We start from the raw sequence: 22994 nt of genomic DNA on the forward strand, positions 1-22994 counted from the left end.
TCAGGATTAAAGATGAAGTCTGCAAAGAAACCACAGCCAGTACCTCAGAAACATTTCCCAGCCAGCCAGTTGCTTTCAGGGCTGTTTCCCATCTTAAATCAGACATCCCAGCATCCGTGCAGACTTTGTACGTCACAGCTCAAGATGTATCCTTGCAGGATGAGATCCTGTGCTTCTGCCAGGAGACGGTATTGTAGTGTGTGAGGCAGGGCTTAAAATATTCTAATTGTCTGCTATGAAATTGCAGTTTAGTTCCCTGGAGTAGAAAAGTGAGTTTAAATCATTAATGCCACAAGTCTCATTGATGATTACGGAAATGTTTGCAAGTGACTTAATCAGTATAGTTTGTCTGAGTGGCCCATTTTAATATTATTGCACTGATTAAGTTTTCTTAGCTAATATGTGTTTCATTTCCAATTCAATTAAATGAGAATCCCCTTCCATTACATGATATTACAGTAGTGCCCTAGTGGGGCAGAAGCACACTTGGTATTTTCAATTGATACAGATTTCTTCATTATGCAGTCTCATGGTGCTGAATGGAATCAATGAGAGCTGAAATTAAAACTGTAGAAGTTGCAGCTGTAAATACACTGTCCGTTCCTCTATCCCTGTTTTGGCAGCAGGCTGAGAATTTCATTAGTATCAGTTCATTAATTACATTGCAAAGATGTTTTCAATAGATGCTTGCTTTTGACAAAATTTTAGAAAGACTGGGAAGGATTTTCCCTGGATTTCTGTATGCGCAATAGTCATGATAAGCAAAATGTAACATGCACTAATGTGCCCTTTTCATGTGCGATATATCTTCCCTTTTAGTTTTTAAAAGCACTTTTGTATAACCTATCGTGGGATGTATTAACTGGCATACAGAAGATTATGTGCAAATGGCTTGTGAAGGAATTACGTTCTTTCGTGTGAGCCAAACCTCCTCCTTTTATGTATTATTGAAGAGAATTGATTGAGCTCTGATATAGTAACAAATGATTTTATAAATACCTCTCTGGAGTTAATTTCCCATTGTGGGAGATGCGGAGCTCTTGGGGCTGATCGTGTGATCTTTTTCTTGAGAGCTCCAAGGTTTCTCCAGAGCCCGGGCAGGGATGTTCAATAGCAGCTACTCTCGTGTGCAGAGGAGCTGGGAGGGGTGTTCAGGCAGCAATTATGAATTTGCAGTGAGTGTTCAGGATATAGGATAAATCACAACTTCTAAATACACATTGGTGTGTTCATAAAGAAGACAAGTGTGCGTGCCAAGCTGAGACTGGAGCTCTCCACACTCACTTCCTCCTGGATCATGTTAGCCACAGAACTGGCAAATGAAGCACACAGGGTTCAGTGATCTCCTGCTTCCTGTGGGTGGCTGGTGGCTGGCAGGACGAATGTCCACAGCCCCTTAGGGACCTTGGGCAGGTTCACTGTGACAGCCCCTATGTCATTTCTCTGCTGTTGTGCAGTTCCATGCAGCCACGTGTCAGCTCATACCCTCTGCTTGCACACACAGAGCCTGTCTAAAACACTGGTTTTATTTGATTATTATAAGTATTTTAATCTGGTCAAAGAGAATGGGGCTTTGCACATTTAAGGCATAGCTAAAATATATATGGATATAAGGATAAAGCTTTTTTATTGCTAAATATATGCTTTTTATAAACAAGAAGTTGGATTTTTTTTTTTTAGAATATAATAAATATTTTAGCATAGTTATTCTGGCTCCATAAGTGCAATGAAAATGTTAGCCTTGGCATATCAATCGCACTTTACAGATGACTGTAATTTCCTGAATGTCAAAACTCCAAATTTCTCTACTAAGCAAACTTTTCAGTGGCAAAATAGATTGCCTCCATAATATATCACTGTGTGCAAGAAAAAATGAAATCTTTATGTACTGTATTATGAATCAATGAGGCATTAAGATTCTTGGAAGGGTGAGTGGACTCTGGAAAATGAAAAACTGCCACTATTCCTTCTCTGTAAACCGCTGCTTATGGAGTGCAGGCTTTGCAAACCTCGATCTTTGCCACCGCAGAAATATCAGTTACACGTTGAAACTAATTCCTGCAGCAGCATTTAGATGGGGTAAATACTGTTGTAAAGATCTGATTTATAGCAGCATCCTGTGGTTATTCACCAGCTCTGTTGCAGTGGCCTCCTTTTTGCTTTGGGATATCTGCCATGCTTTTTAATGAATCCGTAACAGCTCTGTGATTGGGGCCATGCTGTACCACTCCTGGAAAATGTGTGTGATGTGGCTCCAGGAGCTCCAGGGGACAGGGACGGCTCCTCGCACCAGGAGCAGGAAGGTGCTCCTGGCGCTCTGTGGGTGCCAGAGCTCAGTGTTTCAAAAGACATCGCTCACACCTTGAGTTTTCTTAGTGTGTATTAAGAGTAAAATTCAGCTCTGCCTCTGTTTATTAAGGGATAATCGCCCTAGGCAAGAAAGTCACTTTCCAAAGCCAAGGCTTTGCTGCTGAGACCTCACAAATCCAGTGTCACCTGTGCTCAGCTTGTCATCCAGCACGATGGAGGCATGGCACACACACTGATCCTCCTGTCACCTTCTCTCTCCTTTCCTTGTGTTTTACCTCCCATATTTTACCTCCACACCACTGCTGCCTCCATCCTGATGCCTCTGTCATATAAGCAAGCTCATGAGGTGGGGAGCTTTACTGCTCTAGATCGGCTGTGATGGAAGCTGGGTGTTTCCAAAGGGCAGTTCAGTCCTTTATCCAGCAGGTCAGGTGGCTGGGATGGGTCTGGGCCCCTCTGCCCAGCATTGCCACCCTTTCCCATGCCAGATTCCAGGGTGGAGGCAGAGGAGTGGGGATGGCACCAGCAGCTGAGTCACTCTTCTGTTTGCTGAGTCTAAAAACAGAAACTTGCTTCTCTTTTTATGCACTACTGAAAAAAAAAGTAATTTAAAAGGTCACTATTCTTGCTGAATTGGTTGTGAGCAGGGGTGTCCTGCAGAGATCTTAATAATACAGGCAATTATGAAATTAATACCACTCTGGCAGATCTGCAGGGCTGCTCTCCCCTCTGCAGGCAGCACTGTGGACAATTATTTTGTGCGTGAGGGTAGCTGGGAGCATGTGCGTGTGTGAGGCTGCATATTTTTTACTTATTTAAGGCCTTATTTTCATTATCTTTGTTTGCATATGCCATGCCTGCACATATATGAATGTGTACCTTGACCTGCTAAATCACTGCCTTCCTCTGTGCCTGAAATGCTTTTTTTCCACAGATCTTTTATTTTTGGTAATTTCACGGGCAATGATGGGCTGATGTAATTGCTGTTCTTGAAAAATCCAGCTCCTTTTTATGGGTTTCTCTGGCACTTCTGCTGCCGTTGCTGTGGGTAGGCTGCTGGCTTCCTACCCCCACCATTAGTGTTTCTAGACAAAACATCTCTGTGATTCATTGGGTGCTGATAGAAGTGAAAACATAATGATTACTTAGAGGAAATGTAAATTTGCATTTGCTAACAGCTTTAATTCACAGTCCTGAAATACTTATCTCCTTTCCTTCCAGGCCCTTTTTCAGAGCTAATGCATTATTTGCTTCTGCCACCCTGAGACCCAGAGTAAAGGAATATAATCTGGGTAGTCTTGCAGGCTGCTGCAGAGGAAAGGGGTGTTTGTTCCTCCTCCTCTCCCTCTCCATAATCTTTATCCATCACTTCTTTCATGAAGAAGGGATTTGTTCATTTAGATTTTACTGTACTTTGAATTTTGGATGAGGTGGACCTGGAAGTTTGGTTTCATTTAAACGCCTGAATATAGAGAGGTCTCATAGGAACAAGTAGTAGCCAGCCCAGGGTGCAGCTGGGCTGAGCTGCACTGAGGTCTTTGGGGATAGGAGAGAAGGGGAGCAGTCCTGTTCCCACACCCCTGCTCCATGGTCACCTCCTTGCACGAGCTGTGACAGTGGCAGGGGAGGCCCTGGCATGGGCAGCCAGGCTGCAGATCCACATCCAGGGCATGGAGGCAGCCATGGAATAGTGGGCATGAGATCTTCTCCCTGCAGCTCAGGGGAACTCAACAGCCCCCCTTGCTCCTGTCCCACTCCCAGATGGGGTTTGTAGGTGCTGTCTGTGGGGCTGGGAGGCCTTGGAGCAGAGCAGCACTGTGGGAAGCCCATGGGCCACAAATGCATTTCCACTGCTGCCATTGCCATCCACATCACTGCTGGGAAGCATCTGGAACCAATATAGAGTGGATGCAAACATTTGATTCCAGTGGTGCCTCAGTAAACTTGCCAAATATTTTGGCCTCATCTCTGTGAGTTGTGCTGCAGGAGCAGCTCTTGGCAGGGAAGAGGTGTTCTCATTTTGGGGGCAGGTTCCAAGCAGGGATGGTTGAGGCAGGAGAGGCTCTCACCAGGATGCTCACCCCTGTCCTTCTGATTGTGTTTGTAGGTGACAGTTTGTTAAGAATCAGGGGTGGTTGAGGCAGGAGAGGCTCTCACAGGATGCTCACCCCTGATTGTGTCTTTAGGTAACAGAGTTTGTTAAGAACCAGGATGAGTCACAGCATTAAATGAACACTTTGCCTCTCTCTGAGTGATCTCCAAACAGATGCCTGACTCCGACAAATTAGGCAGCAGCGGTATTTCTCTTGGAGGAACAATTTGTGGTATTAGCAAATCAAATTCTCAGTGGGCCACTCTTGATGGGAATTAACCTCAACTTCTGGGAGCAAAGCACTTGGCGCCTGGCATGGCGTAATTGAGTTTGACTTCTCAGAGAGATGTGGTGGCCATGATTGATGGGCTGGAGACCCTCTGCCAGAGATTAAAATCCATCAGCAGCTTTGGAGCCCACGGGGAGGGTTCCTCGGAGCACAACAAGGAATGTGAGACTCGCACCGTTCGCGTTCCTGGCCTTCCATCGTTGTCTGTGACTTTGCTGTCAAATAATCCTGAGCAGGGGCGTTTTCCAAGTGGTGTGGGATGAGGGAGAAGTGCAGGACACTGCCTGTGACACAGTTTCTCAGTTTCCCCACAGTTGCTGGGAGCAGTGGAGGAGAAGGAGATGGGATCTCAGATCTGTGCGTGAGGCCACAGCTTAGGAGTGTCTGCCTGTGGTCAGATGAGCTGAGACAAATTGCCATCTCAAAAAAAAAAACCCAAATTGCTGAGCTTTTAAAAGAATGAGTATGTGGCTACTCTTTTATTAGCAAGCTCTCTAGATTTTTATTCAGCAGCATGAGCAGTTTGTGTGGAGGGGGAAAGGACATGGATGTCCTTGTGCTGCTTGCTGTTTCTGGTGATTGTGCATTGTTTCTGGTGCTGAAGTGCCAACCCTATGATTATTTTTCTTTTTTCAGTAGCTCCATCCTTAATCCTTTGCATCATATGCAGAATCTCTGCTGCAGGGTTTTAGTTTGTTTTATTTGCATTTCTGCTGGATGTGGCACAAATCTGGTCCATCCCTTTGCCCCTGCACCTTCAGAGTGAACTTTTCTTTCAAAATATCCATCTTCACCTGAAGCAGAACTTGGAATCACGCTGGCCCATTAATGTACCACAAAGTCCATGAACTAGGGAAAAAAACCCACACAGATTTGGAAACTTTAAAAATTTCCTTGCCTCACCCATCTCCACTCAAAGAGATGAGATACTTGTATAAAATTGCCTCCCATTCACTGCACGAGCCCCGTCTGTGACTCCAAACGTCCTAGCCAGGCTTGCCATCTGGCTGAGCTTGACCTAGATACAAATGGGTGTGTTTGAGCCAGTTAAAAGCATGGCTTTACTTTTGCATGGTGAATGGGACTGCCCCAGTACTTTCCCTGGAAATCATAGCTGTGCTTCCTCAGCCCTGTGCTGAAGCTGTGTTTTCCTGTGTTAGTTTGCCCCTGGGAACAGCCTGTGGGGGAGGTAGGGATGTTTCTGGGGCTGCAGTGCTTCCTGTGCAAAGGCTGTAGGTTTTCTTACCCTCAGTAACCTGCAAAGCCCTTCTTGCTGCAGCCTCATTTCTCAGCAGAAATGGGAAAAGGTCACTCAGTCCCTTACCTACTAATCCACTAATGGATGTAATGGTGAGTGGGTGTTCAGCTTTCAGCTCCCCTCTCCAGTCCTTACCTCATAGTTCCATCAAGCCAGGCTCAGGTTTCCAGGCTGAAGCCATGGCAGCTGCCAGCATCTGACCTCCAGCCTCCCTTGACTTCAGCAGGCAATTAAAGAGTGGGGCAGTGGGGTTGGGATGAGTTGCGCTCTGACTTTGGGAGATTCTGACCCATTTTGATGCATAATTAGTCCCCCCCTCCTCACCTCTTTAGTTCTGCACACAATGAGCCCTCTGAGCGCTGTGAGTACCTGCATGTCCCTTCCCTGGCAGCTTCTCCAGACTCTGAATCTGAAGTCTCTGGCTTTACTCAGTGTTGTCATCCTTTGGGGTTTCACAGTCCCTTACTTGAACTTCAATTTATTTTTTTTTCAATTTGAAGTTTGATACAAGGATTCTTTAAAAAACTGATTATTTGAAAAAAAGGGAATCTGATTCTGTCCCTGTGCAGAGGTGGGGAAAGGGCTGGCAGGAATGGACTGTGTGACCACAGGATTATCCTTCAAAGCAAACAGGTGCAGCATGAGGAGCAAACTCAGCATTGTGGGACTGTTCAGTCCCCATGTTCCTCAAGGAATAGCAGTGCTCAGGGAGAGGCCAGAAGCAAGTCACTGCCACATCATCCCACATTTCTGATGCCTCCAGGTCAACCTACTTTGTGAGTTGCCCTCAAACTCCCTTTCTCTGCTTCATGGCCCCCCAAGTTCATCAGAAGAGCAAAGTTTCTGGTGAGTGCAGCTCTGAGTTGGAGGGATGAGTCACAGCAGTTGGAGCTCTACCTGCAAACGTGTTGTTTTGGGCTCTGAAGCACACGCTTCAAGGAGCAGGCAGGAGCTCAGCACCCCCTTGGTAAGGCAGCAGAAAGAACAAGCTGTTACCTACAGAGCTAAAAATAATTGCAGTGCTTTAAGTCTTCCTCAGTTGCAGCAGAATGATGCTCAAAGTGCTGATGGCCGAATTCATCTCTGGCACAGCTCTGAGTTGAGGATGCATTAAAGCTTTTGTGACTTTCTGAAGCTTAGTTCAGATGAACAGAGAGCAGCACAGCTGCTTTCCTGGAGCTGCCATGATTCCTAACTCAGAGGAGAGGCTTGGGGCAAAAGCTGATGTTCCCAAAAGGGGCAGAGCCTCTTTTGGTAACATTTTAATAGGCAGGAGAGAAATGCATAAAATTACTGAGATTGGCCCAGCAGCTGACAAAGCATCTCTCTCTAAGACATGTCTTCTCATTTTTTGAAAGCAGGATTCATCTGGGAAATAGCAAGGTGGAATAAGTAACAGCTGTGAGCCTTTTTCAGCGAGCTGTGCTTAGGCCAGGGAGGATAAGGGCCCTGCCTGGGCCATCCTGTGAGTGTCCCTGCCTGGCATCCTGAGCTCACGGTGCTGGGGAGGCCCAGACACCTCCATGCTCACTGCAGAGTCCATGTGAGCACCTTTACTCTGCCTCATCCCACCCAGTGTCCCTCGACTGCAGCATTTCCCTGGCAGGCACAGATGGAGGCAGCCCAGGCTGACAGTGCTCTGTTACAGCACAGCCTCTTCCCCCAACCTGAGTTTTTATTCATTCTTTTGTTTTTACAACAGCAGCCAAGGGAGACGCTTTGTCACCACCTGTGACCAAGGAGCACAAAGGGAGAGTGGCTGAAGAGTTTGGGCTGTAATAAAACGCTCACTGGATCGATCTTGGCTCGGGATTTGTTTCCCTTCTTGCATTAACTCCCCATCGATTTCTTTGATGACCTTAGAGCATACAGTCTGCTTGGCCTTCTCCTCCAGCTGGTAGCACCCCTGTGCCTGCACCCTTCTCCCCTGAGCTGAGCTGCTCATGGCCAGCTCCTGCAAGGGGCTCTGGGGCAAGCAGGGCTTTGCTTTTGTCCCCACAGTCATCAGAGGTTTGTTGCTGTATGTTAGTTGCTATAGTTAATGTAGAGGTTAGTGCTGTATGGTTGGGTCATTATTTTAGTGCAGTGTCCCAGTAAACTAGATCCAAGGCTCAGGAGTCCTGGCAGAAGGTAAAGAAAGGGCTTGGGTTTGTCCCAGAGCTGCTCCATTTCCCCGTGTTGGGGATCCTGACAAGGCTGTGTTGCTGCTGCATCAAAGGAGCCTGAGGCACAAGCATAATCAGGGACAGCTCCTGCTCACTGGAGCAGTTGGTTGAGGTGGTGCTCATGGAAAGCCCTTCCTCTTTGCCAGGTTGGGTTCTCCAGTGCTACCAGAGACCTGCTGAGATAAGACAGAGCAAAACTTTCCCCATCTCTGCAAGGCACAGTGTGGGGTTAGCAGCTGCCACTCACTCATGAAAGTGAGCTTTATTCTTGCTCCCTCTTACCTCCAGCTCTCACAGTGAAATCATTGAATGGCACTTCTGTGGAAAAGGACCTTCCTTGGGATTGTGGCAGGGACTTTTGCTCCCTTTGCCTGTGTGAATCTGTGGCCAAATCCCTCTGAGCGGGGGGGGGTGCTGATTGTGGTGTCCCAGCTCCAAGTGTTGAGTGCTGTTGTTTCCAGCCGCTGATGCTTTTCTGGGCTCATTGGCTTCATTTGGCTTTGCACGTTTATTGTACTTTCTACTTACTTAAATTATTCATGAGTGTGGATGCTCTAAATAGGAAGAGGAATGGTGATTCTCCAGGTTTTCTTTCCCTGTGCAGTTGGATCCTTTTTGTGCTTGTGATTCACATTTTAGTCCGTTCAAAGACAATTTTCTGTAAAACATTGACATCTAGTGGCTTTTCTGCCAAAGGAAACAACAGGGAACAAAAGTTTGACTTCAAGGTGACCAGTCACAATGTCACTTGAGAAAGCAAATTAACGTCCTTCTCCTCCTTGCACAGCACCAAGGACATGGCAATCACACTCCAGGGCCTCCGGGCTCCTGGGCACACACTCCTTCGTGTCCTCCTCCTGGAGGAGTGGCCTTCCCTGGCAGGGCAATTTGCTTATTGAGCTACTTTAATTCCATTTGCTTAAGCAGATGGCTGGCATCCTGGTGGTGTTCCTCCAGCATCATCCAGGTGAGGCCCTGGTCATGTCAGTGGAGGTTCAAAGAGCTGTGTCCATCCTCAGGCTGTGATGGTGGACAGCATGGTGTTTGATGGTGGATATTAATGTGCATCCCAGAGTGAACTCTGGGTGAGTTCTGTGGTTGAACTTGCAGCTTTTCCAGCTGGTGGCCTGATGGATTCCCTGTGGCAGTGTGACCCCCACATGTGCTACTGTCCTGTTGCTTCAAACCAAAGCTTGAAACCAAAACTTGAAAAAGTTTTCTCTTAGAAAATGCCGTAATGTATCCTTTAATTTCTTGTTAGTCACTCAGCTCTCCTCTCTCATCATTTCAGTCCTGTATCAGATGAAGGCAGGAGAATAAAACAGGATTTATGTGGACTTTGCCAAGGTGCTTGTTAGGGTGGAAGTGGTTTGGGGCTTCTGGGCACACCCCATTGATCTGGCCTGCAAAAGAAAAGGTCCTGTAGGAAATGCCTTCCTCAGGGGTGTTATGCTGCTCTGGGGCTCGTGCAGCTGAGACTCACAACTGCTCATCAGGAACGTAGCATGGGCAGCTCTTTGTTGTCTGTGGAAACCTGTCAGTGCAGCTCTGTGGTACAAGGAAATTAAAAGAGCCAGAGCTACCTGTGTCCTGCTTGGGTTGTAGCTTAAATCCTGGGAGATACTTCAAGTATTCTCCCAAGGTCTGGGGCAACCATCATTTGGAGCACCAGCTGTCGCCACATGGACAGCCCAGCACAGAGGGCAGTCTTGGGTTGCCTTGGCCTCTGTAGAGACACCACCAGTTGAACAGAGACAGCTCTGTGTGTGTGCAGGTAGATACAGCCCTTCACACTCCCCCCAGGGATTTGTTCAGCCGTCCTTCACCCTGTGGAGGTGAACTCACAAAGGAGCCTCTGCAGCAGGGCTGCTGAAAGCCTCTTAAGTGCATCTGCCTGTTTGTATCGATTGTGAGCGTTAATGCTCTCTGTGCTGGAGACACACGCGACTGAACGCTCTGTTTTCCTCTCCCCTTGGCAGGAATTTCTACTACATCACCATCCTGCGTGACCCCGTGTCCCGGTACCTGAGCGAGTGGCGCCACGTCCAGCGGGGAGCCACATGGAAGGCGTCCCTGCACGTCTGCGACGGCCGCTCCCCGACCACCGAGGAGCTGCCCAGCTGCTACACCGGGGACGACTGGTCGGGCTGCTCCCTGCAGGAGTTCATGGACTGCCCCTACAACCTGGCCAACAACCGCCAGGTCCGCATGCTCTCCGACCTCAGCCTGGTGGGCTGCTACAACCTGTCGGTGATGCCCGAGGAGCAGAGGAATAAGGTTCTGCTGGACAGTGCCAAGGAGAACCTGAAGCGCATGGCCTTCTTCGGCCTGACCGAGTTCCAGCGCAAGACTCAGTATCTCTTTGAGAAGACTTTCAACATGAACTTCATCTCGCCATTCACGCAGTACAACAGCACAAGGGCCTCCAGCGTGGAGATAGACAAGCAGACTCAGCAGCGCATCGAGGCCCTCAATTTTTTAGACATGGAATTGTACGATTATGCAAAAGACCTGTTCCTGCAGCGGTACCAGTACATGCGGCAGAAGGAGCACCAGGAGGCACGGCGGAAACGCCAGGAGCAGCGCAAGATCCTGCGGGCGAAGCAGGCGCACCTGAGGGAGCAGGGGGAGAACAGCTCCAGCACTGACTACACAGGGAACGTGGAGCGGTGGCGGCGGTAGTGGGGGGCACCTGCCGGGCAGAAAATAAGCAGAGCCCAACCCAGCCTGCAAACCAAGTGATGCTTCTCGAGGGTCTGAAGCAAAAAGAGGTCAAAATGTTGCCTTTGCAGTTGCCTTTGCAGTAAATGTTGTACTGTACGTGGAACACTTAATCCTAGCGTGTAATTAAATTGTCCTTTTTAGGTTTGTTGGGTTATTTATGAAATACGGGAGCCGTCTCGGCTCATCGGAAATGTTTGCTTGGACATTTATTTAAAAGAAGTGAAAGAAAAAAAAATCCTTAAATTAGTTATGAGTACAAAATGGGATGCTGGAAAATGTTTATGATGCTCGGCTGAAATCTATCTGGGAAGCAAACTCATTTCCTAATAACGAGCATTTAGCATACTCTCACAATACAGTATATGAACAAATCCTTTTACTTTGATTTTATCTTAATTTTATTTTAATAATGTGCTTTCAAGGGCACCAACTGCTTATGATATTTACCAAGTTAATGAGTGAACAATGAAGGGAACAGTAAAGGTCTAGAAAAATTATCGACTAGTTTTATGTATAATATTGGCTTTTAAAATGAATAGAAGTAATTTCTCTAGTTATATAAATATTTAAAATTTTAGACTTTTTCTACCTACTGCTGTTTAGAGTTTTAAGCTTGGTCTATCTCATATTAAAAAAAAAAGAAAAAAAAAATACATGCATACTTTTCTGAACTCAATGCCAACGTTATAAGACACTGTTTCCAGAATTTTTCAGGGCAGTATGATTTTAACCATTCTGGAAAATTTACAGCACATTCTCATGTTTGTTTCATAAAGCCTTCTCCAAGTTATAATCCTGTGACAGTGTCTCATTTTAAGTCTTTCTTACCCATTAGAATACATAATGCTGAATTTATCATTCCTTAATAATTGGTGGTATAAACTAGATGAAATTATGTTGCTGATATTTGTGTAGTGTCTTTAAAAAGTCATAAAACTCTCTAATCCCAGCAATATTATAAAGAGAATTGCTCAACGGAAGTAGATTTACACTTGAATTAGGATTTACTTCCAGTAAATCTTTGCTACACCAGATAAGAACAGGGCTTTTTTTTTTTTCCTATGCTCTTGAGCCCTTCATAGCGATGACGGATGAGGACTGGAAATGACAGAAGCCAGTTTTTCCATAGCCATAGTTAGAGGAGGAGAAGGAGGTGTGGTGCATGGGGTGCACAGCTTGCTCCCCAGCAGGCTCTGCTGGGCTCGGGGTGCGGAGCTGGAGCGGGATCCCCGCAGCCCTCCGGCCTCCCCCAGACCCATGGCACAGCAAACGTGGCGTGAGGGGCTCCTACAAATCTCTATGCAAAAAAAAAAATACAAACCTCTGCAAGGCTTGGGCCAGACTTTCAGCAAGCTGAGAACATTTGTCCTGCAGGGCTGCCGAGCTTGGCGCTCAGCGGAGGCAGCCAGGAGGGCCCTCTGTGGCCCCGGGGACACGAGGCTCACAAGGCTCACTTGCACTGTTGCCTTTCACCTGTAATACTCTATACACCACGAAGGCAGGGGGGCAGGAAATGAGGCAGAAGGGTTTAAAAACATCTTAGGGCTCCACGCCTGAGTTACCTGGAAGTGGTTTTACATCTGATGATGTGTGGCTGCCTGGGGACAGCAGCCCTGCCAAGGGCAAGGGGAGAGCAAAGCAGCAGCAAACCAATACCCTGCATTAGCAGCTTTGAGAAGAGAATAACTTCATGTACAGCAATTTTTTCTTTAAATGAGAACTGCAGTTGCCAATATGATGTCTCAGTTGTATTTTGGTTTTCACGGGGGAAAATAATTCGCTCTTGAAACTGAAAGGCACTGCTGTAAACAGGACTTAACTGTGGGTGAGCTGGAGGCCTGTTGCAGGAGGTGCATCTTGTTTTTATGCTGTGGTGTGCATGGTTTACAGAGACTAGTTGCATTTTCTTTGTGTATACTGTTTATTGTATATAGGGGATGTATGAATATAAGGATGTCTTTTTGTCATAACCATATCAAATTCTACTGATTTCCACCGTAGACGCTGTCTTATTGTGTAGATTTAAAGGCCAATTCACTGACTTCGATTGTGTCATTTAACAATAGAACTGATAAATAAAATTTAACTACAGACTTCTGATTTTCGTGTGATTATTTCTTTTTCTGACGATGTGTTGAGAGCTGCACATTTGAGAGCGGATGGTAATTCCAACATGAGTGAAATAGCAGTTGACAGCAAGTATGTGAATTTGAAGTCACAGCTTTCCTGAATTGTATTTAAGCTACAGCCTTTAAGGGCAAAACCACTTTGGGCTTTTGTCTGGTTCTGGAGTTACTGCAGAGGTTTCAACTTATAAGCAGCCCTCAGAAAAACAAGCTGTGGTTTCTGGTGATTTTAAATATGATTGTTAGTGGTCTGAAGCATTAAGGAATTCTTTCTTTTCTGTGTACATATATGTGTGTGTACATTTATTATTTTTTTTTATCCTTTATGAGATACCCACCCTCTATGTTAACTCTGGAGGATGCTGCCTATCCACTGACTTCCAGTGCAACCCACTCTATCCCTTCTGGGGACACAAAAAAAATTGACAGAAACATCTTCCACTGTCCCAGGTTGCTCCAAGCCCTGTCCAGCCTAGCCTTGGACACTTCCAGGCATCCACAGCTTCTCAGAGCAACCTGTGCCAGGGTCTCACCACCCCCACAGAGAGGAATTTCTTCTTGATATCTTAGGTATATCTTCTCTCTTTCAGTTTAAAGCCATTCCTCCTTGTCCTATCCCTCCATGCCCTTGTCAAGATTCCCTGTTCAGCTCTCTTGGAGCCTCTTTAGGCACTAGAAGGGGTTCTGAGATCTCCCCAGAGCCTTCTCCAGGCTCTGGGTACCCCCACCTCTCTCAGCCTGTCTCCAGAGATGAGGTTCTCCAGCCCTCTGAGCATCTTGGCCGGAGATGCCACAAAGACACTTTTTGACAGTTTGGATGGAGGCATTTTTTTCTTGGTATCTATAAAAGGTCCACAAGTTTGCCAGGCTTGCAGCAGGACAGTTGACATGAAGGTGTCCACGGGAGACTTTGCCTTGATCTGCTGGAATTCCCCTGTGAGGACAGAGCTGCCCTTCTCCTGTGAGCACCTGCAGGGGCATCCTACCTCTGTGAGGCTTTTTGAGCCCGGGGGGACAGGGGGTGGAGGGGTGTGCCAGCAGATCTGCATTTGACTGGCTTTATAGACAGGTCTGTTAGTGCACTGAGAGTGCTGCAGGAGCTGCTAATGGGATGGAGGTCGTGAGAGAGGCCTCCCTGCAGCTAAAAAAGCACCCAGCAGTGAAGTCTGGCGTAAAACCAATTGGGGTTGCCTTTTGAGAGGAGTAATTCAACAGCTGAGAAAACTCTTTCTGCAGGAGGGGAAGGATGGGGGAGTGGGGGATGTGTTTGGACAGACAAACTTCAGAAGGTGAGGAGCTGCAGCCGTGAGTGAAGAAGCTCTCAAACCCTCTGGTGAGTTTTGAAAAACCTGGAGACGCGTTAGGAAAGCTCTTTGGAGCACCAAGATGCCTCTTAAGTTTCCAGGGATGGAAAGGGATGTCAGCACCTCTGGCACTGCCAGACCCACCTGGGCCAGTCAGTGTGGAGCCCAGGGCTGTTGAGGAGATGGTGATGTGCAGTGCTAAAATTCATGTTAGAGAGAAAGTCTTGGTTCCTTTTGCCCTCCAAAAAATTGGGATGTTGATAACTGTGAGACCTGTGTGACCTTGCAAAAGGCTGTGTTGGGTCTTAGAGTTTGGGACTAAAGCTTTCCTAAAGGGTACCCTGGTATGTAAAGGGTGTTGGGCATGAACTGCTCAGCTGATTTTTGTAAATGACCTTTGCATCCTCTTTATATGGCAAATGATCCATTTTAGTGTGCTATAATAAATTTGCTTTCAAAGATGTTAATTTTGAGTGAAAATGAACTAATGGGCTTTTTTGTGTAGTTTTTAAAATTCACACATCCAAAATATCAGAGCCATGGGTAGCACCTGACAGATTCCAGTGCAATTGCTGTTTCAGCTGTTTCTGCTCATGAAATCAGTGAGAAGACGAGAAGAAAACCTGATACATCTCCTTTCTTAAATTTGAGCCAGAATTATCAGGTAATTGAGGAAACCTGTCAAACTAATGCAAACCTTGAGCTGCAGCCCTGAGCTGCCAGGCTGGCCCAGTACTGCAGGGAGGCACAGAGAGCAGCTCTGGGTGGAGAGGTCATCCTTACAGAGACATCTTCTGCAGGAGAGGTATTTTCCAAGCAGGTGATAAATTTACATCTTTCACTTAACAGAAATATCCCTGTCTCCAGAGCATTTGGGAGGAGCTGGGGGTGGTTTGGTTGTTGCTGCACCCTGCTGGAGGGCAGTGCCTGAGAAGGGAGAAATGGAGAGTCCTTCACAAGTGGGAATGGGGATGCTGGGATGGGGATGTGGGATCTCCTGCCTCCACAGTGGATGGAGCACTGCCAAACCAAGCAGTGATCCGAGTGAGGGTGGGCTCCAGGCTCTGGAGGCAGCTGGCACCGTGTCCTTCCTGCCCTCCTGGCAGCTGTGGCTCCACGGAGGAGCAGCCTGCAGCCAGCAAATAGCCCAGCATCTGAACTCTTACCTATGAAATTCAATTCTGGGTTTCCTAAAGCAATCTCCCTGTTCCACCAGCCTCATCAGGGAAGAGTGTAATTTCATTTAATCCATTTCTTGAGTTCAGAGTGAGCGGCGTTGCCATCATGCTAATATCACTGCTGTGCCATCTCTAGAGACAGGCTGACGAGTTTGGGCCTGAAATCGAATTTAGCTCTGAGCTTCCAGAGGATCTATCAGCCAAATTACCCGTGGTCTCTACCCAGCAGCTCTGTCATGCAGTTTAGCTCTGTGAGGATACATTAGGCCAGGCAGGAGAGGTTATATCGCTTTTTGTTTGGGGAGCAATGAAATGCTGAAACAATATATATGCAAAACAATCAAAATAGTTATAGTGAGAGCTGAGTGTTCATTTTCAGGACAGTACAACCCCTGCCTTTTGGTATCTCAGCTGTTTTAATCTGTTCCCTCATATGACTGCAAATAAGGTTTTCATTTGATAGGATGTGCACAAGCAGTGGTGGACATAAACCTCTATATGAACTGGAGAGATTAATGTCAAATATATGTATTTTCTGATGGGCATTCATGGGCACAGGGATGCAAATGGGTCCTGGCACAGCACTCACTTGATCCCTCATTCTGATAACTGTCTCAGCTCCACAGTATCAGCTGGTGGCCAATGGCACAATACTTGCTTTGCCAGTGAATAGCAAACTCTCTGATACATGAATTTTGGGAATTCTAGTTGGAAATTGATGCTTTTGGGGGATGTTTAGACCAAAGAAACGGTGAGATTTTGGAATAGTTCTATGTGGTTTGAGGTTGTCAGCTCACACTTCATTGTCCCTCTTTGAAACGACATTCTTCTTTTAAATGCTGTCTTTAGATTGTAAAGGCAATCTGTAATGAGCTCGAATTATGTACAAGCTGAATTAAACCTTTGGTTTCAGATTAAATGGTTTAACCTAACATGGGATATAAATATTGTAACCTTTTCCTTTCAAAACATCCTACAAATATAAGATGCTGGCTTTGGGGTGGGCTGTGGCTGTAAGGGATCTCTCTCCCCTTTGCTACCATTGCTTGGTACTTGATCCAGCACCAGCTCTGTAATGTTATTAATATTAGGTGAAGCACATGGAAAATGTTCTTTTGTGCCATGTAAGCAGGTGAATAGGGGGGTTATGCCTCGTGGGAGACGTGTGCTCCGCAGGGGGAGACTGGGAATTTCCCCTCTGGGCATGGCAAGCTGGGAAGAGTATTAATAGACATCATTACATTAGAATAATTGCTGTGGAATCAGCAAGCGCGTACATAATCTTTAATGCCTGGGAAATCTCACACAGTTTCAAAATAATTAAAAGTGGGATTAATCTAGATGCCAGACAACGCCTGCCTAATTACTAATGAATAAAGCTGTCTGGATGGCTGCAGCACCCTCAGCAGCATCAGTCTCTGAAGTCAATCCCCTGCTGATGGGTCCTTGTCCCTGTTGGGGTTGGTGAGAGCCCACCGGGGATGCCCTGAGGAGGAGCTGCTGGGGAAGGGACACATGGGACAGGGGGCCCAGCCCTCCTGGAGCATCCCTGGATGTGCAGGTGTGCTCTGCATGTGGCTGAGAGCTGCCCCTGAGCCGGCCCCACAGGGATTTGGGGACAGAGAGAGTGCAGAAAGCCATTTTATGGCTGGGCGAGAAACCACAGCTGGGCAGGGGCCCTCAGCAACAGCAGCTTTCCCAAACAGTCCCTTCTATGGTGTCCTCAAGTTCCATCGTGGAGAGAGCACAGATTATAATTAAGGACGTCCTGCCTTTCTCTGGTGCCCTTCAGAGCACATTCTGCCCCGTGGCTGCCTGGCCATCCATGCCCGTGGTGTGTGGGTGGCTCTGCAGGGTCACTGTGGTGCTGCTGACTCACTCACGGTGCCCCTTCCCCTCACCAGCTGCTCACGCCATTGCAATGCTGCCTTTTTCTTTTTTTTTTTAATTTGCTTTTATGGCCTTGCTGAGAAAATGCTGCATTGGCATCAACGTGTGCAAAGTGCTGCCTGCAGAATTCCCAGTCCCTTCCAGGGCCTTTTGGGATGGCACTGCCAGTCTGGAAGGAGTCGTGCTGGCTCTTTGTCAAACATCACATTGATTTTAAAATTACTCTGATGGCTCTTTAAGGCAGTGCACTATTTTGTGGCCTTCTGCATTTGTCATAGCTGATCTCTCCCTTTCCCGTGGAAGGGCAGAGGGGTGGCATTATCTGGTTTGGCTGCATTGATTTTCTGGGAGTGGCAGGTCAGATTTTGGATGGGGAGAAGATCAGAACTGAAATGTTGGACTCTCTGCTTTTTCCCAGTGGTGCTCAGCTCCTGAGCAGGATGGAACTCACTCTGTCAGCAGAGTTCTTCCTCCCAAGACACCTGGGTGGTGGATAAGACAACAGTGCTTGGGCTGGAGGTTTGTAAGGCACAGACCATGAGCTGTGATAAAGGGAGAGTGGGATCCACAAACTCCTTCCTCCTTCTTCTTTGCTGAATCTGGCAACCCACGCCCTAAATCTTCACCCCTTTGACCTGGCTGCTTTTCTGTCACTTCTGCACAAAAGTGAAGGCCAAACCAAAGGTTGCAGAGGCAATGTTAGAAGTTAAGATGTAAAGGTAAGTCATTCTGCACACTGCAGGACAGCCTTTCCATGAGGGTAAATACAATCTCTGTATCTGTAGGCTCAGCTGTTAATACTGTAAATGAAGCACAAAGTTTTTCAGATTACTGAATCATTGTTGTCAGTAGAACAAGCAGCCCAAGCAGGCTGCCAAGGCAGGAGATGAAAGAAGTCATTAATTTTGTGTTTCTGGTGCATGCACAAATTTCTGAGCGAGGGTGATTAACTGCTGGGACAAGCCACAGAGGGGAGCAGGGGATCCTCCAGCTCCTGCTGTCTCCAGTTGAAGGCTGGCTGCTGCTCTCTGAGGGACACTTTGGCCAGATAAAGTTGCACTCTGTGTGAGTGCAACCAGCGGAATTGTGGAGGGAGCCCACCAAGCGCAGAGGCCAAGCGGAGACAATCCAATCATCTCAGCCACCCTTAACACTTGTGCTCTTAGAAAAGGTCCTGCTGCTATGTGGGCTCTGAATATTCATGGGTCAGTTCATTCTGTCCCCTTAAAGAAATATCTCAGCTGGCACCAGCCTCTGGGGCAGTGGAGCTGTCCCCTGTGCCCGTGGGATGGTGCAAGAGCTGCCAGGGTCTGTCCCCTGCAGGGTGCTGTGCAGGGCCACTCTGTGCAGCCCTTGAGTCTTCCCTGGAAGGGACACCCGGGCATGGAGAGCGCAGCACTTTGCATTTGGGGTGGGAGGGAGGCTGCCCTCAGGGCGACAGCGTGGCAAAGCTGCCTTCCATCAGTCAGGGCATGACAGAACTGTCCTGCTTTGCAGCCTGTGACCATTTTATATATTGGTCATTTATATATTGGCTATGATAGAGGCCAGTGGTCCTCATCTGACACTGGCACTGCTCATCTTCCTCACAGACCTTGTGTGGGGAGTTGGGTGCATCCCCTGCAATTGCAGCACCATAGCTGGGAAATTGTTCTGATTAATTCTCAGGGCAGATAATAATTAAGCAGGATGCACCTTGGATTTGCTTGACCTTAGTGTTGGGGTGTGGCTCTTTTCTTTTGCTTTGTCTGATGGTCAGCCTAGCTCAGCATGCAGGGAAGCAAAGAAAATGCAGTCGGGATAGGAGGGGACTTATGGAGCACATTTCAAGGTTGACTTTCTTGTGAGACCTCAGAGAAGAGCCCATTTCTCAGGGCCCCAAAGCCAAGGATGCTCCTTGCCTTAGGCTGTTGTGTGAGGAAAACTTTGCTGCTGATCATGGGGAACAGAATTTGATGTTCCCACCTGCCAAGCAGCAGAGATGCCTGGACATCACAACCCAGCCTGATCTTGGCCCTCACCCAGTGCCAGGATCTCTGCCCTCAGGGCAAAGTTCTCCCCTCCCTGGCCCCATCTGAGGTCCAGGGGGAAAAGAGGCATTTATTGAAAGGATTTCTATATGCTGGCCAAGTTCTGCTTGGTATTCAGAAGTGGAAGAAAGTAGGAACCGTAATATTTACATCAGTGCTGATTTAGGCTTTAATTTAGGCAATATAATGCAATCTTTCTCTGGACTTTAATAGCTTTTCTATTATTTTGCTCCACAGCTACTTGGAAATGTGAGCTCCTTTACTATGTGACCACATAGACCAATAAAGGAGCTGTTTACTTAACACATTGGTTTGCAGGCAGCCTCCTGCAAGTCTGCTGGTGGAGGCTGCCTTTGTCCATGGCTGTGAGTATGAATATGCATAATTAATAAATGTTATTTGCTGGACATTTATTCCTGAGTGTCTCAGCTCTCCTTGACCGAGAAATTCTGTCTCTTTGAGATCTAATGAAAGGTTTAGACTTTTTAATTTATTTTCTTAGATTAGTCTCAGAAAATAACCCTATTATTCTAAAAGGTAGATCAGTCCCTGAGGAAGATATGAATAAATGAAAAAGCAATAGGTGAAAAATAGGCCAGAGCTGCTATTACAGAAGAGTCTTTCTGACCTTTTAATTTTTGGTTCAGAAACACAGGAAATCAAACTGTGAGCATGCAAAATTCAGCCAGCTGCTCCTGCAGCCCCAGTAGCTGTTTTTCTGTGCAGGAGTGGCAGAATTTCTACTAGAGCAAACATCTTCTCTGGAAATACATTTTAAGTGCCTGTTGTATTAAATCTATTTTAGGTTGCATTGAGTGCACGAAATTGATTGTCTGTGTTCAATCCCATTTTGGGTTGTACACACTAGAGGGAGCCATGGAAAAACCAATCCCCAGCCTGCTGCCAGGCTCTTGCCGTTCTCCCCAAAGCCCCGGGCCCTGCCTGCTCCTGACCTCTCCCCTGGGAAAATAATGGGTGTCTTTGAGGAGCAAACCCTTAAAAAAAAACCCCAAAAAACAAACAAAACAAAAAAAAAAAACAACCAAAAAAAAACCCCAAAAAACAAACTGTAGGAGCAGTTTGTTGAAATTAAAGTGCATTGCTTGAATATGCTGGTGTTGGTCAAAATTTTAGATGGAAAAAGGTATTTATTTCAATACATCTAAATGTTGCCTTTTGAGAATGTCCCACGTTAGGCGATGTTGGTCCTTTTGGATGTTGCCCTGTATTCCTCTTCCCCACTGAAACATTGTTTGTACACCCAGAAGGTGCTTTTGCACAGTATCCCACTCTCAGGAGGACAGCCATTGTTGAAGATATCCAGGAGTCAATTAAAATCTTTCAGAAGACAGGAGATTATTTTTGCAGCTCTGTTTCATCTGAAATTCCATCTGTTTCTCCTGCTTCCCAGATTTTTGTGTGCCCACCGCCCACAAATTCATCGAATCTCTTCTTGAAGTCCCCTGTGCTCCCAGTACTGATTCCCAGAGAGGGGAGTCCTTGGGGCTGGGGGAGAGGGAGCTCCTCTGTTTTCCCTCTGCCTGAGCCCTCTTTGCCTTGGGAAACGGGGAAAGGGAGCTCCCAGCTCACCAGCAAAGCCCCAGATTCTGGCGGCCTCCTGAGCCCCCGTTTTCCTCAGCTAAATGATGCTTGTTTATAAGGCATGCTTTAGGACGGCAGATATTCGTTTTTGCCTCCTTTGGGAGCTGATGTTGGGAGCTGGTGGTGCAATCCCTGTGTGCTGATGGATCCTTGAGGAGGTTAATGCCCTGTGCAAGGCCAGGAGGAGCCATGCAGGCACTGCAAGCCCTGCATTTTCACAAAGAGTGACTCCTTGCCCTGGCAGCTTCATGGGAAAGAGTGGGGCTGCTGGTGGAACAGAATCGGAGCAGGGATATGAGAATTTAGCCCATGCTGTTGTTAATGGTGGTCACAGCTCTGCATATGTGAAGCCCAGATGATAACAGGAGCAGGCTGTTTGCTTTGCTGCCTTACAGCACAAGAGCAGCTTTGTTGGGGCTTTGATGAGCTGTCTCTGCTGCAGCTCGGGTGCAGGCTGCTTTTCTGTCTGCAAGGAAACATCAGCTCTGTTAAGGCAGAAATGTTTCCCTCTGAATGACAGGAAAAGCTGAGCAGTGGTCTTGTCAAGTGCTGTTCCACTGATAAAACAGAAAATAGGACAAAAGTTTTCTCCCATGAAACAGGGTTATTCTCAGCCAACAGCAGCCATCTCCCATTTATTTATATCCTCTTGCTCCTGTGCTCTTTTTGTGCTCCCATCTGTATAAAGTTTCAAAGGGGCTCCAGGCCTGACGCTGCAAGTCCCCAAAAGACTTACCTGTCACTGAGGTAAATAAATCCAGCAGCAGGCTGGGAGAGAGTAGCAGCCACTGGGTAACCACCTGGGAAGGCTTTCCAGGACTGCAGCTGAACCCTGGCACAGAGGTGGATGCGCAGTTTGATGGGTGGGATGCACACACGGCCACATTTGAGGGTCAGGGCTTGGAGCTGTGGTGCTGCAAGGAGTGGCAATCCTTCCTGGCCTCTCCTGCTCTCCCACAGTGATTAGTGCACCTTTTGTAAGTCATGGAAAAAGAAGTATTAGCTGAGTAATGCTTAAACAAAGCCTCTGTGTGTTTGGGGACGGTGGGGAGTGTGCAGGCTGGGCTACCAAGAGTAGATTTAGAGCAGCTTTGACTTTCTGATGAAGCCTGTCACACACTTCTGCTTGGAGCAGTGACCCTGGAGGAAGAAATGAGAACCCATCTGGGAAAGGGTGATACTTCCATAGATCATCATATCCTGAGTCCCCCAATGACCCAGGGAGGTTTGTTTCAACCTAAGATGGAGATATTGTTCCAAAGTGATCTGCAATGCACAGCAGACCCAGCATCTCTCAGTGCTGTGATATGCAGGGAAAGGCTCCAGGGGGATGGTGCTGGTTGTGTTTGGAGATGATTCAGAGGGACACACAGGGACAGAGCATCCCCTGCATGCTGGACATTGTTGGGAAACAATTTTTCTGCTTTTCAGATGCCTCTCAGGCTCGCCAAAGGCACAGCTGAGCACTGAGGGGCAGAGTTGTGTCCTGTGTGTTGTTCCCCACCATTGTACCTGGTTTTATTTAGAAAAAAGGCAGCAAGGCTGGCAGAAGCCATTCTTTGTGATATGATGCAGCAACTGAAAGGAGAAATCCTGCTTTTTATGGCTCTCAAGGAAAGGCTTCCCATTTAGCCCAGGAGTAGCAGCTGTTCTCCCAGTTTACAACACACAAACAGACGGCATTGTTTTCTGATTTGCCTTTTTTATTACAGCTGATATTGGATGGATAGCTAGTAAAAAACCACAAACAAACAAACAAAAAAAATAAACCCAACGGGGAAGACCGGCCCAGCTGGTTCACTGTATGGCACTGGGGAGCTGTAGGAGCCCAGCACATCTCTTCCAGGCAAACACCACCCAGGTACGCCCATGATCAGTGTTGCTCTCGCTGGGTGCATGGGAAAAGGGTCTCCTTAGGGTGGGTGGGGCAGTGAACAGGTGGTCCAAGGAGACTTTCTCGTATATGGGATGTATGCAGAAGCTGGGAGATGCACCAAGAGCCAGCCTGTAAGGGTGGCTCTGCAGC

General features: G+C 47.2%; 1 protein-coding gene across 1 annotated transcript in view; it reads left to right on the forward strand.

Moving 5' to 3' along the window:
* HS6ST2 (heparan sulfate 6-O-sulfotransferase 2) overlaps positions 1-12938 on the forward strand; it is a 126773-nt gene extending 113835 nt beyond the window's left edge. The window contains exon 2 of the mRNA XM_030967320.1: positions 10094-12938. Within this exon, the coding sequence (XP_030823180.1) occupies positions 10094-10796 (703 nt within the window). The 3' untranslated portion in view covers positions 10797-12938. The remainder of the gene's footprint in view (positions 1-10093) is intronic.
* Positions 12939-22994: the final 10056 nt, after the last annotated feature.

This window comes from Camarhynchus parvulus, chromosome 4A, assembly GCF_901933205.1.
Source record: "Camarhynchus parvulus chromosome 4A, STF_HiC, whole genome shotgun sequence".
NCBI lineage: Eukaryota > Metazoa > Chordata > Aves > Passeriformes > Thraupidae > Camarhynchus > Camarhynchus parvulus.